This window comes from Mercenaria mercenaria, chromosome 10, assembly GCF_021730395.1.
Source record: "Mercenaria mercenaria strain notata chromosome 10, MADL_Memer_1, whole genome shotgun sequence".
NCBI classification, from domain to species: domain Eukaryota; kingdom Metazoa; phylum Mollusca; class Bivalvia; order Venerida; family Veneridae; genus Mercenaria; species Mercenaria mercenaria.
The window spans coordinates 22,234,012-22,251,102 of NC_069370.1; the positions used below are offsets into that span (position 1 = coordinate 22,234,012).

At 35.0% G+C, this 17,091-nt stretch overlaps 1 protein-coding gene across 1 annotated transcript; it reads left to right on the forward strand.

Annotated features, from left to right (window-relative positions):
• The first annotated feature begins 374 nt into the window (after positions 1 to 374).
• On the forward strand, positions 375 to 17,075 carry LOC128546364 (beta-mannosidase-like). Its single transcript, XM_053516810.1, has 17 exons — positions 375 to 477; positions 1,406 to 1,554; positions 2,558 to 2,754; positions 3,305 to 3,366; positions 3,932 to 4,101; positions 4,494 to 4,665; positions 5,025 to 5,191; positions 5,362 to 5,499; positions 6,088 to 6,167; positions 6,755 to 6,948; positions 7,722 to 7,901; positions 11,473 to 11,570; positions 11,883 to 12,030; positions 12,285 to 12,480; positions 14,525 to 14,672; positions 15,282 to 15,467; positions 16,839 to 17,075. The coding sequence occupies exons 1-17, from the start codon at positions 375 to 377 to the stop codon at positions 17,073 to 17,075; spliced, it is 2,625 nt and encodes an 874-aa protein (XP_053372785.1).
• Positions 17,076 to 17,091: the final 16 nt, after the last annotated feature.

Consider the following 17,091-nt stretch of genomic DNA (forward strand, 5'->3'; position numbering starts at 1 on the left):
CAATTTCTTTAAAATTCTTTTAACAATATTAAAAATACTCTCACGTTCGGTTATTTCTACATTATTTGCAAGAATTACCTTCATGAAAAAGGTAAAATGCAAAACCCAACAACCTTTGGTAATTTATCATTTGATATAAACTGAAAATTTGGGAGACCTGAAATTAGTAAAGTAGACATTTTCTATAAACTAGGGTTCTAAAACATGATAGTTTTTTACATTTGGATAGAAATAATTCGATGCCGAAAGAACTTCAACGATATCAGGATGTCGTTGTATAGCTTGAACAGAATACTGATCAAATAATTTAGATGCTGTGGTTTTGTGCAGATGGTATAACCTGCAAAATGTTCCGGGGGGGTTCATACACCCTTATGGAGGCTGGGATACTGAATGACCCATACTACCGTAAGAATGGACGAAGTTTAAACATTGGGGCGGGAGAGGAGACTGGCAATACAATAGAAACGTTTGAAGGTAAAACTTTGGAAAACACTGCGATATTTCTTTTCCCTTTCTTAGGTTAAAACCATAACAAAATGTTGGACTTATAATGAATACGATCAATAACCATTCGAACTTTGAACACGATGAGATTATAGCCACTATTAGCGATCGGTTTAGTTAAAGCAAAGAGGAAAAATTGTGAGTGCCCGGGAATTGTTGGGTGATTTTTGGGACCCGGGTAATGGTTTGACGGAGGACCGTCTTGTGAGTAGAGGTTAGTATATCGTAGTGTCTGCTGCACTCGGTTGTTCGTTTGGTCAGGCGATCGGATGCCAATATTGTCGAGTTCGCACTCGGCTTAAGATTATAAAAATAGAATAATATTGCCCCTTGTTGTACTATTAGAAGAATCATATCGCGCACTAGGTAAATTGTATAAGCGGGAAAAAAAGCCTGTCGAGATACTGCAATACAGAGATTCATACCTTAAACCAGCGACATATTTTTTTCGGCACTCTGTGTTCTACAAATAATAGAACAGGTAAAAGAAAACAATAGTAAACAGATAAAACATCGTAGCGTTTTAATCTCGAACATAAAAAGTCGAGCTCTGATTTAGTTTTAGATTTAGTTTAATATTCTCCGAGAAATAACTTATCCTAAATCAAGAAATTTACTTTAAGGAACAAAGAAAAAAACGGAGCTCTCCAATTTTTCCCCAGTTTTTCATGATACATCTATTGAGTTCACAAATACTACGTATATCTAGTTTGCTAATTGTCTTTATATATAGAACTGGAGTGGAGCGATGTCAGATGGGTTCTACTATTGTCATTCGTTATGATTGTCAGACGTTTTCTCCTCTAGCTGAAATTCAAATGTTGAATCTCATTGGGACAGAGTGTTTTGGGTTTTTTATGTATGAATGTTCACTTTCTAATTTTTTTGTGTTTAACAGTACCGAGTGATGTTTTACAAATGGACAAAATCCTCTTGTTTTGTGAGGGACTGGACACGATAGCGACAGTGACCATCAATGACAAATGGTTGGAAAATCTGACAATATGTTTGTTAGATATATCTTTGATAATCAAACCAGCTCTCAAGGTCAGCATATCTATTGCTAGATAGATCTTTGATATTAAATCAGATATCATATTCAATATATGCCTCTCTCTCTTTTTGTTAACTCTAAATGGCGTGTAATATTATGTATAAATAAAACATCAGATGGCAACTGAAACTTAAAATACCAAAACAATTTATTATACGTTGGTTTTATTTCGACAGAGTACTGAATTATTAGTCTAAAGTAATATACGTCTGGTAATTAAAAAGTAAATATTCCGTCTTTGGCATGCAATGTGGTATAATGCGTAGGACACCTTTTGCAATGCGACCTCTTGCAAAATCCTGACAGCTTCCAGGGATAAGGTCTCCACATACATTTCAGTTTATCACTTAATTTCTTATATTTACAGTTTTGTACATGTATTTAGTTTCTCTTCCTTTCACGCTAATTTATTTAATTAAATGTTGAATACTTTGATCTTTGAAATGACAACACCGTCAACTAAAGGCTGCAATGAGACCACCTAAGCTCTTTTTGCAATTCTGGCATGTAAGCAAGTTTTTCACATGACGACGTGACGTATGTAAACAAGCGCAATATAACTTAAGTACTCGATCTTCCTATGTGTAGCGTTAATAGGGACGATTTAAATCAGTTGTAAACAATCGCCTTATCGTCACAAGATTTTTGGAAACTGGTATTTACCAGCTTAACCAGGAAAGACGCATATCAACTATAAATGTTAGAGATGAATCCGTGATTATATAAGCGATGTGTGGGGTGGGGGATCTGAGTAAATTAAATGACCCGCTAACTGGAAAGTTCATGTAAAACCAGTCATCCAATCTGTAACATGGAATGTTTGGGTCGATATAATGCTTTTAAATAGCCTTCAATGTATTGTAGAAACTGAGAAAGATCTAAATATGGTGCGAACTTGTTATATTCGAAAATTAGAAAATAGCATGTTTGACATATGTCGGGTGTCCTGATTTACTTCTGCTAAATTAAACAAGATAAGTTTTATACTGACTGCAGGAAATGAATACTATTACTGTAGACTTCACATCACCTGTAAGTTATGGACTGGAGAGAGCAGGGTCTACTGAGTACAATATTCCACCTGACTGCCCGCCATATTATTTCCATGGTGAATGTCACAGAAACATGGTGAGAAAGATGCAGTGTGCTTTTAGCTGGGACTGGGGACCAGCATTCGTCACCATGGGAATCTGGTAAGCATTTCTTTAGTGGAAACATGTGGCCAGAACATTTTAACAATAAGATTCTGGTAATTTTTTTTCATTTGATACCGGAACAAGCTTTCTTTTTCCCAGGGAATATGATGGGTTTTTTCCCTTTGGGACTGGGGATCACCTTTCTTTAAAACCGCGGGGCTTTTTTCAGATGGGACTGGGATCACCTTTTTTTAAAACCGCGGGCTTTTTTCAGATGGGACGGGGATCAGCTTTCTTTCTCATTGGAATCTGATATTAAGATAATAAACCGATAATTCGTATATGAAGATCTGAAAACAATGTAGGACAGTGTGTGAACCCCAAATTCTAATGAATTTTTAAAATTGATTTTAAAATTTTAAAGTCAATTGTTAGAGGGGATATAGCCGCTTGACAAATTCAAATTTCTTCCATTTCTGCAATTGATGGCATTATTTTTACTAAAATCATCACATATTTTTAATTAGACAGCTTGCTTGATTAGAATGTCAAATGATTTTTGCGTTTTAGACTAACCCCTTCAATCAGATTTAAAATATCGTTTTAGGGACCCTCCGTGCCGCCGAGCAGTTAAGGTCGCCGACTTCAAGTCGCTTTCCCCTTATCGCTGTGGGTGGGGAAATCTCGCTGCCGTGTAGAGTTTCTTTCACGTGAAGAAGCCATCTAGCTGGCTTATGGGGATCGAAGATTCTGTTCAGGGGCTCTGACAATAAGTTATTTGTCTTTTTTTCATTCTGCAGGAAGAATATTTATGTACAAGCCATAGTTGGACACTGATCACAGACAAACTACGGAAACTTCACAAGGTAGGTGATAATGTTTTGAAACGTGATATCTGAAATAAATATTTGCTATTAATTGAAATACCAAGCATGATTACACAAAAACCAGTATCGCATTTATATTTTGAGTTTATTCTGTGAATGTCGGTTCCGATTTTACATGCAGGCAATCATGTACATCTACTAGGTGGTTAGCTGACTGGCTCCCAACGCAAGTAACCGCTTATTAATATAAGTGGCTACTAAGGTATGTTCATCTTTACAGTGTGATCTAAATTGTCCTCACATTCGAGATTACTTTCAGATATTGAACGTTAGTCTCCAAAATTTGTTAATATTCCTAATGTTAGAACAAAGGCTGGACGAACTTTGATATTTTTTGAACATTTCAGACAACGATGTTTGGAGATTACATGTGGATGTATTTACGCGAAATAGTGACAATATCGGCGGGAAAGGAATCTTAGAGTTGACACTTGAAGATACTGATGTTAGTTTAGTGAGAAAAGCGAAACTGAACGGTGGCTCTCAGAAATTGACAGCAGAGTTTGATATTCCAAAGGTAACAATGTTAAAAGTGAGCTACTTAACTTTTATGGTAGATTTTAATCGGTGCGAAATTATGCTGTCTGGGGCAAATTTAGGGAAACCGTTTTTAATATGACATGCATTCAAGGCATTTGTCAAATTTTGTATAGTCTCTGTTATAAAAGCCTTCAATTAGTCAATATATTCTAACAAAGACAAAAGCATGTGTATATTCATTCCAGTGAGACAAAATTCTCTTGATTAATTGACATTTCAAGAAAAACTACCTCTATAGACAAACACATTTCAGTTGTCCTGTTATCGATTATTTAACTTGTGTGTTAGTTGTGTATGAGAACCCATTTTTATATAAAATGTAACATATTTTGATAATTGGATTATTTCTGTATTTTTTCATTTTTTAAGAAAACAGGAATCATTGCCTGGTGGCCGAGAGGATATGGTCCACAGACTTTGTACAATTTATCAGTCGCACTGAAAACCGAACTTGGAATTCTTCTATCAGAGAAGACTGTAAGATTCGGATTTAGAACCGTTAAGCTTGTGCAGGAACCGATTTCAGCTCGAGAACGTGACGGTATATATGTTAGCTTAAGTCTCAGATTTCGAAGTAAGTGCCTCCCTAATGGATCTACAAATTGTCATGACCAGACTCATTCAAGCTGTATCTGATAACAAGAAGTACTATAAGACGCTTGTGTAGATAGTCCGAGTAATAAAAATGTAGTGCTCACGTAGACCTCTGAAATTTAACCATTGAACATTTTTGTACCCGATCTTTGAATGCCTTGGTAATCACAGTTTTTACTATACCATTTCTACAAGTGTATAATGTTTAAAATGATTCGACCAGACTCTAAACATGTCATACTAGTATGAGTAGTATAAAGCAATTTTTAGTAAATTCTTAAAGGCATTATTTGTTACCATTTTCAGGACTTTCATTTTATTTTCGCATAAACGACCATCCAATATTCCTAAAAGGTTCAAACTGGGTACCAGCAGACAGCTTTCCGGAACGAGTTACCAAGGCTAGAATCAGGAACTACTTACAGTCAGCAGTTGACGCAAACATGAACTGTCTGCGAGTATGGGGTGGTGGTGTAAGTAGCAATAACACAGCTCTAATTAAGTACACATACAAAGGCAGTATACACTAACCCGTTGGGCATTTTTAAAGTGATCCATTATAAATACTAATTAAAAAATATATGGGGGCACCCTTAATTATATTTTCTTTAAGACATTGAAAATTTGCAATTTTGAATTTCAGATTTATGAAACGGATTACTTTTATGATTTGGCGGATGAATATGGCATCTTAATTTGGCAAGATTTCATGTTTGCATGTGCATTGTACCCGGCAAATGAAGAGTTCCTGTCATCGGTGAGAGAGGAAGTTACTTATCAGGTACCTAAATGAAATGTTCCGCTTATAAATTCAGAAGTTCATGTTCAAAACTGTTCCTTCATATTGAATATTTTATGTCTGACAAAATATAATAAACATGCATTTTCATATTTGCTCTCATACGCTAGTAGATCCTACAAAAACGTTTTCCAATGGTAAAGATGGGTAAAATCTCATGTTCTTAGTAAAATAGAACCAATGGAATTTGAATATCATTTATTCGCTCTGGAGCAAGGTAAGACATCAACAACATTTATTACCTCTCTACTGATATTTTGTTTGTTTGCACTCTAGCTTAATTGATTGATAATTGAGCTATGTGTAATACACATGGAGCATTGAAATATAATTCGAATTTAAAAGAAAAGATCCTTAGTAAGCATTATAACGTTACCAATAAAAAAACAAAGGCAGATTCAGTTTTGTTGTTTTAAGTAATATAAAATGCAACATCTCTCATGTCTCCAGCGGCAGTTTATGGCTTTTGTTGGAATCCTCATTTTCAAAGAACAATAAATAAAGCGTAAAACTTCGGATGGGATCGAAACGATAATACATTCTTATACATGTCTCATTTTATTTTGAAAGATTATACGACTGAAAAATCACCCATCGGTATTCGTCTACAGTGGAAATAATGAGAACGAAGTAGCCATCACTGGAGGCTGGTAATTAATTTTTGACATTTGAACACATGGAATTTCTTAAACGTATAAGCTTTCAGTGGATGCTGGTTATTTCTTTTTAAGAGCTTATTGACATGTTGTATCCTTGGTTTTTTCATTGATTGTTTTATATATATGTACTTTTACAACTATTTACTCGTTCGTTTTAGTGGAAAAATCTTTCTACGAAGTTATTGACCTGCTATTTCCTTTTGCTTTTTCAGTGCATGTCGTATATTTGTACCCATAATTACAACAATTTACTCGTCTGATATATAAGCGCTTACTAACGGCTATCAGGTTAAGTATGTAGATGATATTTATTGAAAGCTATGAAAAGGTCCTTTGGAATTACAGAATGCAATCATTAACAGTTGAGTCAATTTAATTGTTTCTGTTTGTGAGAGGTAATGAAATGTGTAACACCTTTGAAGGGAATTTTGAATTTTGTTAAGCAGATACGTTGAATGAGCGTATAAGAAAATATAACAACACTGAGAACAAGTATGGGGGAGAAGTTTCACGGTCGTTGAAGTTGACTATCGATCTATATAATATTTCTGTATCTTCCTTTTTGCATTCTATTGTAGGTGGCCAGGTGTATTTAGAAATCAGAAATTAATGTCAGACTATGTGAAGCTTTACATAAACACAATTCAAGACATTGTTAAAGAAGATGATCCAACGAGACCGTTTTTGATTTCGAGTCCCAGTAACGGCGTACGTACAGTTATGGATGGTGGTATATCTAATACAGACCCAGGGGGTGTATTGTATGGTGACAGTGAGTGTATTTGTGTAAACAATATTAAAACTACTTTACTAGAACTATTTTGTAAATGCATGAAATATGGAAATTGATTACGTGGTCACATGTACAAGAACTTACAGCATTTTTGTGTACATGTATTTCAGCGGTTACTTTATGTAGTTCATCAATTTGGTCCTGTAAGTTACGTACAACTGGAAAGCATAAAGCTTTGGGGAAGGTCGAAGTACATCAGTACTGCAATAAATTAAGTTGTTATGATATTTGTGCTCCTTTCAGATTTTTTGATGCATTGCTCTACTTTCAGAAGTATCTGAACATACCATTTTTCGATCCATATCATCGGTCATTTTTAAAACTGTTTTGGTGTTCGTTTTTGATTATAACCTTTCTCCCTTGTCTTTGAACACTAGTTGAATATAATGTAATTGACAAAACTTTTTACAAACAATTATATAAAATTAATAAAATGGACTGAACCATGATGGTCTTGAGTGTGCAAAGTCTCACACATTTCAATGTGTTCATAATGAAGATATAATGTGACTGTTATATATTGTCAATATCATAGTAATCATATTACTAGTAATCAGACGGGCCGAAACAGGAGGTAAATATCCTTGCTTAAAGCAAGCCGACTGAACAAATGATACGGAAATAATCAATATGAAAGAAGCCATGTCAAGCATGCATTGGATAGGTGACATTTCACTTTTTTATAGATTTTCATATTTTACAGATATGTGCAGAATTGTTTACATGTGTTTTCAAAATTCTGTTAATTTCAGTTCATGACTATCAATACACACAACCTTTCTTCGACGATATGACATACAAAGTACCAAGAATGGCATCGGAATATGGTCTCCAATCATTTCCTAGCTTAGAGTCATTGGATGAAGTGTATGATAAACGAGATCTTTTCTACGAGTCAGACCTAAATGACTACAGGCAACACCATGCTGGCGGTAGGTCTTTCGTACTTATTGCTTTCTATAGAACGATGTTAAAAGGAAGTGTATTGAATGCTTTTAAAGTGGAATGGGCCTATTCTGAAGTTATCGGGTTTCGTTTCGAAATTTTGATTAATATAAAATTCAGCATATTCCTCATAGACTGCGGATTTTACTTTTTTGATATTTCTGTAACCTTTTTCTCTACAAACCTTCAAACACGACCATTGACGTCCATTTTTGATGAACCATGATTTCACGTCCGTCAGACTGTTTTCTTAAATCGTTCTGTTAAGTCAACAATATCGATTTGCTTGTTTCTCATCATATTTTCATTTAAAAATGTCTTTGAAATGGTGTATAATTTGTGGAGATCATTTTAACGTTGAAGTCGATATTTACGTTAAAGTGACGTCAGAGCGACAGATATGACGTTTAGTTTTGAATAAAAAGTTTGCGTTAACCTTGTCTCATGTAAAACCCAAACGATAGAATTTGACAAAAAGAACATGATCATGAAAACTTTATTTTCTGTCGATTGAAGGAATAAAATTATGGGGTCACCGAATTCATTTTCGCGTAATATTACGTTACCGGCTACCCCTACACCCCCCCCGGCCCCCCCCCCCCCCCCCCCCCCCCCCCCCCCCCCCACACACACACACACACAAGATAGCGCAATTGAGTATTTTTTCATGTATCTCCTCCTTCTAGGATAAACTCTACTATTTTATTTTTCCTAGTAAAATTAAATCAAAATAGCCTTTAAAACTCTGTTACATTCGCGAAATAATTTCTGTGTAGAACTCAGATTTTAATGTTTATATTATATTCGATATATGAGAATGCGACAAAATTAACACCCCGTTACCCTTTGCACTGAATTACATTACTCTACTCCTACCCCAGATATGAAATGCGTAATTAAATGGATTTTCTGATTCTCGTGATCAAGACAAACTCATCTTTAACCTATTTAAGTAGAATTTAATCAAAAGAGGCCTTTACAACTATTAATGATTTCATTCAATGTTACAAGTGAAATGATTTATCTCGCAAGTTAATGATAATACATGAAAACTCATGTATCGATGCACATTAAATTGTTAACATTTACAAAAATAAATTTAAAAAAACAACGACAGAATATAGTGAAAATCCTTTATTTGAATTATCTCAACCTTTTAATGTTAACAAGTACCAGTATAGAATTCCATCACATGCCGCTATTTCCGTGACGTATTATCTTTGCCTAGAAAAATGTTACATAAAGAATTTTATGCATCTAATAGAACTGAGGCAAACAAGTGTAGGCCTACATTATAAATATATGCCATAGATATCATATTAGTTAATATAGGTGTATTCTTAATGAAGCAGATTCGAACAACAACCAGTCTTCAGAAAATAATACTGGGGTAAACAGAATCTGGCCAACCTCGGCACAGTACGCAAAAAGTAAAGCGTAAGTGAAAATGAGAAATATTCATTTTAACATAACTCGGAAAAAAAGTGCTAATACAATTTTTAAAATTTAGAAAGCCTTTATGTAATTATAACATCATGTTCGAGTAAACATTATTTTATCTAACTTTATTACAAATTTTACGTTTTGGAAATATTTCGATTGTTTCGAGAGTAGTCGGACACACCGATTTCGAATTAAGTGAATCCTCCTCATAACCGCGGGAAAACAGCATATTTGTTGTAAGGAGGCTGTTGTTCTGAAAAGCTTAATTTATTTAGCAACTTGGCTAGATAGAAACAACATCCTTTCCAAAGAGGTTTTAGCTCTCCGGAGCTGTGTGTACAAATGTTATCCTTGTATTCATAGACACATAATAGAAACATATTCCATACATAATACTGTTTCCTAATATTAGAAACATAAGAAATACGAGTAAAGAAAACATTCCATGACATTAAAAAAAGCTCTGTTTTTCTACGCTACTGCGGGCAGTTAACCTAACCAGTGTTCCTGGATTCTGTATTCCCAACAAATAACTTCTATCTTCACCACATAAATCAGAGGTGGAGGACAAATGATTTCGGACACGTGCCTTCTATCAAATCGTCATGCCCTACCCGGGGACCGAACTCGCGATCAGTAGATCTGCGCTCCTACTGAGCTAAGCGGATGGCGTAAAAGAAAGAAAGAAAGAACGAAAGAAAGCAGCGGTTGTGACTGACACTCGCTGTAACTCAACGAAACCTCTCTTATATCATGAATACTGAACTTGTAAAAGTTATGATTTATTTCCAATAGCGTCTGTGGTATGTAATTTCAAAAAATTGAAAAATTAACTCTGACCCGTAAAAACCAAATTCCGCCATCAAATTATGCGAACGTATGCATGGAGCGGGTAATTAACAAGGCAAGCCCATGGCAACTTATCTTATGGTCAGACATTACTAGGGTGGTGAAGTAAGAAACGAAATAGTAAAAATGTAAGATCTCGGAATGTGCGTGCGTGCGTGTGTGCGTACTTAGGGAGGGTTAGGGATAATATTAAGAAAAACAAGATACAAACAACCTTTATTCCCTTGGAGGGGCGGTTGAGTCAAGGGTCATACGTCTGAAATTACAAACTTTAGAATATTTGAATCTGTTGTATAATATTGATCAATGATATTGTACAATAATAATGCTTTCTGTTTGTGTTTCAAGTGTGAAAAATACCAACAATAAACACAACTGCGTATGCAAATATTCTTCATATTAGCAGTGTTTTACAACGGAAAACGTGTTTATTGGTACTTTGAATAAGAACTATTTGAAAAAATAAGCTTTATCATATAGAAAGTTCCATTATTCGTTTCACGCCTGTAGTGAACAACTGATGAATGAGAATGTAAAATACTAAGATTTGAAAAGAGATATATCGGAAAGACAGCCAAACTAAGGTATGTTGTTATTTGGGGGTAGGGGTAGCGTAACGTAATTTTAAGTGAAAATGAATTCGGTGACCCCATAATTTTATTCCTTCAATCGACAGAAAATAAAGTTTTTATGATCATGTTAGTTTTTTGTAAAGTCTGTCATTTAGGTTTTACATGAGACAAGATTAACGCAAACTTTTTATTCAAAACTAAACGTCATATTTGTCGCTCTTTATACACCATTTCAAATACATTTTTAAACGAAAATATGATCAGAAACAAGCAAATCGATATTGTTGACTGAACAGAACGATTTGAGAAAACAGTCTGACGGACGTGAAATTATTGTTCATCAAAAATGGACGTCAATGGTCGTGTTTGAAGGTTTGTAGAGAAAAAAGTTACAGAAATATCAAAAAAGTAAAATCCGCAGTCTACGAGGAATATGCTGAATTTTATATTAATCAAAATATCGAAACGAAACCCGATAACTTCAAATTAGGCGCATTCCACCTTAAGTTCTGTCATACTCTTGAGTTTTGTCAGAACAGCTTGGTTTTCCGTAGTCATTCTTTGCAATGAAAACAACAATAATCCTATCAATGAAAACATTACAAAATATAAACATATTTTTCAGTTGCAGTTAACCAGTAATGATAATAAATTAAACTATACTCTTAGCGCCATCTCCTCTCTCTAATTTTAGGAAATCTTCAGATGCAGCACCTTATAACCATGTATATGTTGCCTCCAGAAAGCAGTGTTCCACATCAAAGGTTTGAGGATATAATCTACTGTACACAGGTATAAGTATTTTTATAACAAACTTTAGGCTAAACCATTATAATGGGCATGCTCTTGATACTATATGTATGATTCCTAATGTGACATGAGATTATTTCAATTTTTCCAGATTGTGCACAGCAATTTCCTGACTTGATAAATGATTATTTCCATTTTTCCAGATTTTGCAAGCGATTTCCTAGCTTGACAAAGGATTATTTCAATTTTCCAGATTGTGCAATTGATTTCCTAGCTTGACAAAACATCATTTCTATTTTTCCAAATTCTGCTAGCGATTTCCTAACCTGACAAGGATTATTTCCATTTTTCCAGATTGTGCAAGCAATTGCTATGCGAACGGAGACGGAACATTATCGGCGATGGCAAAGTGAAGTCAATCTATACGGCGAGGGAAAGACAATGGGCGCAATGTACTGGATGTTTGCCGACATCTGGCAAGCTCCCTCTTGGTCTTCTATCGGTATATTTTAATAATATTACAACATGTTTTACAAAAGCTATAACTGTTATAGATCAAGGCACAAAATGTTCAGGATAATTGAACGATCCGTATTGAATAGCCATTGCATTTTGTATTAAGTGCCAGTTTTAAATTGATGTCTAAACATAAATGTAGACGGCGCAATATTTGGACAAAACAAATGTGTATTAAAGTTATAGTACCTGATATAAATACATGGGATTTTAATACAAAAGTTTGTCTCTTTCTTCTAGAATACGGAGGTAAATGGAAAATGTTGCATTACTACGCATACCACTTCTTCTCACCTGTTTTAATTTCACCGTATGTGAGCAGAGACAAGTTACAAGTGTACGTTGTTGTTGATGAACTACCGAAGTTTCAGCGCACATATCTTCTGGATGGCAAAACATTTTCACAGAAAAACAGCAAATTTGGCACATTTTCAAGGTTGAGTAGTGGACCTATATCAAGGCATACTATATATTAATTGCATTGTTTCTACAAACCTTTCACTTGTGTTGAAAATCAATAATAACAAGCAAATTCGATGAATTGGTATCCCCCGCCGAATGGGTTTGTGTTGAGGAATGGCAAAGAAATTTATCCCGTAAAATATTAAGGAAGTTACCAAGAAGCGAATAATTTCATTACATTTGAACAGAAGTCCTTAAGAGAGCACAATCAATTAAGAATTCTGAAATGTGGGTGGTGACGGGGTTTGGGTTCTACAACTTCACATGATATATATTAATGGAAGGTTTTAAAAATGGAATTAATTTTTTTGATGGGGAGGGATGTGGGGGGAGGGGGAGGGGGCGGGGGCGGCAAAAAGGTCTACCTGACTCAATTTATAAATCGCCGCTCCACTACAAAGTAACAAATGCATAGGTATAAATACTGTATGAATATGTAATGATTATAAAAATGAAGTTTTTTTTTTATAACAAAGACAGTCAATATACATATGATATAACTGCACCACACGAGTGATGGGGGTTATAGGAATGGCCTCCGTCCGTCCTTCCGTCTTTTGTCCTTCCGTCTGTCCGTAACATTTTGTGTCCGCTCCGTATCACCTAAACCCCTTAAAGAATTTTCATGAAACTTGGGTCAACTGATCACCTCATCAAGACGATGTGTAGAACACATAAGCCAGCCAAATCGGCTGATGGTCAAGGCCACAACTCAAGTCAAGGGTTTGACCCTTCTATTTTGTGTTCGCTCTGTATTTCCTAAACCCCTTATAGGATTTACATGAAACTTGGGTCAAATGATCACCTTATCAAGACAATGTGCAGAACTTATTAGTCAGTTATGTCGGCTCAAGGTCAAGGTCACAACTCAAGGTCAAATGTTTGAGTCTTCCATTTCCTGTCCGCTCCGTATCTCCTAAACACCTTGAAGGATTTTCATGATACTTGAGTCAAGTGATCACCTCATCAAGACGATGTGCAGAACTCATGTGTCAGCCTTGTTGACTCAAGGTCAAGGCCACAACACAAGGTCAAAGGTTTGAGCCTTCCATTTAGTGTCCGCACTGTATCTCCTAAACCCCTTGAAGGATTTTCATGATACTCTAGTCCAATAATCTCCTCATCAAGACGATGTGCAGAACACATGAGTCAGCCAAATCGGCTGATGGTCAAGGCCACAACTCAAGTCAAGGGTTTGACCCTTCTATTTTGTGTCCGCTCTGTATCGCCTAAACCCCTTAAAGGATTTTCAAGAAACTTAAGTCAAATGATGACCTCCTCAAGACGATGTGCAGAACTCATGTGTCAGCCGTGTCGACTCAAGGTCAAGGTCACAACTCAAAGTCAAAGGTTTGAGCTCTGTATCTTCTTAACCCCTTGAAGGATTTTCATGAAACTTGGGTCAAATGATCACCTCATCAAGACGATGTGCATAACTTATGAGTCAGGCATGTGGGCTGAAGGTCAAGGTCACAACTCAAGGTCAAAAGTTTAAGCCTTCCATTTTGTGTCTGCTTTGTATCTCCTAAACCCCTTGAAGTATTTTCAAATTCATTTATTGCCTCATACATGGACAATAAAATATACTTAACAAAGTCAATGCTTTCACCCAGTACCATCAACCCTTTCACTATCCATAACGGCGACGGAGGATATAGATTTCTTTCAGACTGCCTTGTACATATAGACAAGATAAATATGATTATGCCTAATAAGCATTTTTCTGCATTTAAATCAATATCTAATGATGAAATAATTTAGTGAAAGATAAGCAAATTATACCTTAAAAAGATGAAAAGTAAATAAATTTTAAACGTTTTTTTGTGTAAAAAAGTAACATAATTAGAATTTACGTAAGAAATAGCCTTTTTTTCAGTTGCACGTGGAAGAAGTTTCAGCTACTTTCATATTATTGTACAAAATAGCTCAGGAAAACCAACTGGATATACCCCCGTTAATGGGTATGAGTTATATACAATGGAATTGTAATATGGTGCTTTATTTTTGATTAATTGCAGTTCGTGGAAGCACATACTGTTAGATCTTCTAAAGGATAATTTAGAAGGAAGTAATGAGGCACTGTTGTTATTGTCTGGTACTGTTTACCTGCGTGTATACTCCTGGGACAACATGGAGCCAAAGCATACAGAAGAAATAGCTTTTGAGGTACTAGTAATATTGCGCTGTTACAGTCGTTGCTATTCGGTTTCAATATATATACAATTTGCTCCTTAAAGGGAATTCCTATAGTTTTTTATGCGCATCTTTCTGCGCAGCCGACACTATCTATGGGAAACTGTCGTGAAGTCAACATTTGTTGAAAGATTTGAAAGATAATCTTAAATATGAGGAATCTTGCATAAAATATCATTTCTAATAAGTTTTATCAGTAATCAAAGGTTGCATTGTATGTTGTATTGACATGAATCATGCGTGGCAGGTATCTTGCCATTTTTGTGGCTATGTTTTGACAGCGCGCGCATTTTAGTACAAAGGCAGTGTTTTTCATATAATGTTAGATAATTAACTTTGCATTGATAAGACACTATCTCCTTTCAGATTATTTAGTATTTAGCAAAAGTGGGTTCAAAACAGTTTTTCAAGAAAACAAGCCTGGTGACCCATTGTTTTTATTTATTCATTGTTTTCAGCACCAATTTTCCTATCATATATGTGAATTTGAAAAAAAAAAGTTATTCATTGTATTTGACAGTGCCTGCTTTATGCTACAAACTAATCAAGATTATAACTCTAAATACTTCGACTTCATTCCAGCTGTATAAACCTGCCGAACAAGTTTATGAAGAATCTGTGGCAAATCTTGTCTGGAAAGCCGATTGTGGTGCACCAGAACATTGTTTCATTGTTCTGTATATCGGCGACCTCAATAATGGACTTTCCACGTGGTATCCCTTGACAACATTTAAGAAATCGAAAGGTTTAAGAGTACCAAATATGAAGGTATTTTTGAGTAGATAATATCATATACATTCATTGCCAACAAGTTGTTGGTTAGTTATTCATTTAAATCGCAAATTGATTTGATCCTTATACAAATTATTGAGTTCTTCTTTGAAATAATCTGTATTTAAATATATATATTACAAGACCCCAGAATTTTACAAATATTCTACTTGTTATTTTGACTGTCGATATTTAAATCTTATATCTAAATAACATGCTATATTGCGAGATATTGTCTAACTTATAAGTTACTGATCGCATAAAAAATTACTCAGCATTGGATTTTGTCGGTTTTGGGTTCCTCCAGTCATCGCACTAACAACAGGTCTGGTATCCAAATAGCTTTGCCTAATAAAGATGTAAAGAGAATGCCAAAACAACCGTACTTGAGCCAATCATGAATAGGAATATAATTTTGTGCAGAGCACAGACCTTTTCAACATATTTTCATAGTTTTGAAAGTTTTACAACCATATTATTCTCGTTTTATGGCATTCCGTATTAGCAAATAATCTAGTGCCAGCGATAGGCTATTTTCACATATTTTGTTGAAAACAAAAACGTATAAATAGTCTTATGCCTAAAGTTCCATAAGTTTTCAAATGTAAAGTTTAATACAAATAAATCAGCTGTCTAAATGGTGAATATGCATAATTTATGCATAATTGATGATTTATTTAGTTAAACACTTGTTTCAATATTACACATGAAATAATAAACCCTTGGCAAAAAAGGGGGTAATCAAAACAAGGATTGAATACTAATAATACTTTCTATCTTGGTAAGAAAATATTAAATAAAATCTGTAAAACAGAGCCTTTGGAAGCATAGAATGCAACCAAGCAAAATAACAGCAGACTCGGTTTGACTGAGTCTGTTTATGAGAGGTATTGGAAAGGGCAACATCCCTCACGCCCCCTAGCACCTTAAATCTAAAACCTTAGCAAATGATCTTAGAAAAGTATTGCGAAGAATAGTATTTGTTTTATTATTATGTTAATGTTTTATATTCCTGACATAAAATGTGGCAGCCACATGTTAAACAAACGCATTATAAAGCCAGGTTCGTTATTCACCGTTCCTATTCGTGTGAAGACTTTAAGCGATACCAGAAGTTCAAAACATGGCTCTAACTTGGTTCGCTATGACTAATAAGAATGGCCATAAAGACATTTTCGAATGTTCTTACATAAATAAACTTAATTCTTTATATATATCCTCCTCCCATATGAGCTAATGGAAATCATCCTGGTCATCTTCAGTTGTTCAACAGATGAAAGGGTCACATGTATAACACACGATAAACAAAGGAATAGTCGGCAGTTTTCTATATGTGAAATATAAGAACCCTTCTCTTCGTTTTTGTAGGTTGACCAGATTATGGAATCAGAAGACAGAGACACATTTGAAATACATCTTATAACGGACGCCATCGCTCCGTTTGTTTGGCTGGAAGCTTACAGCATAAAAGGAAGGTTTTCAGATAACGGATTTCTAATGTTCCAAGCAGAGAAAACCATTGTGTTTTATGCGTGGGAAAGTACAGATGTGGATACGCTAAAAGATATTATTTCTGTTAAATCTCTTATGGATATCTACAACTGACCGATAAATATAAAGG

Bases quoted from the DNA above. Each gene is read 5' to 3' on its own strand.
- LOC128546364 (XM_053516810.1), top strand. From the start codon at position 375: ATGGAGGCTGGGATACTGAATGACCCATACTACCGTAAGAATGGACGA. The intron at 1,555-2,557 runs GTCAGCATATCT...TACTGACTGCAG, and splicing joins TAATCAAACCAGCTCTCAAG to GAAATGAATACTATTACTGT. The intron at 5,500-6,087 runs GTACCTAAATGA...TTATTTTGAAAG, and splicing joins GAGAGGAAGTTACTTATCAG to ATTATACGACTGAAAAATCA.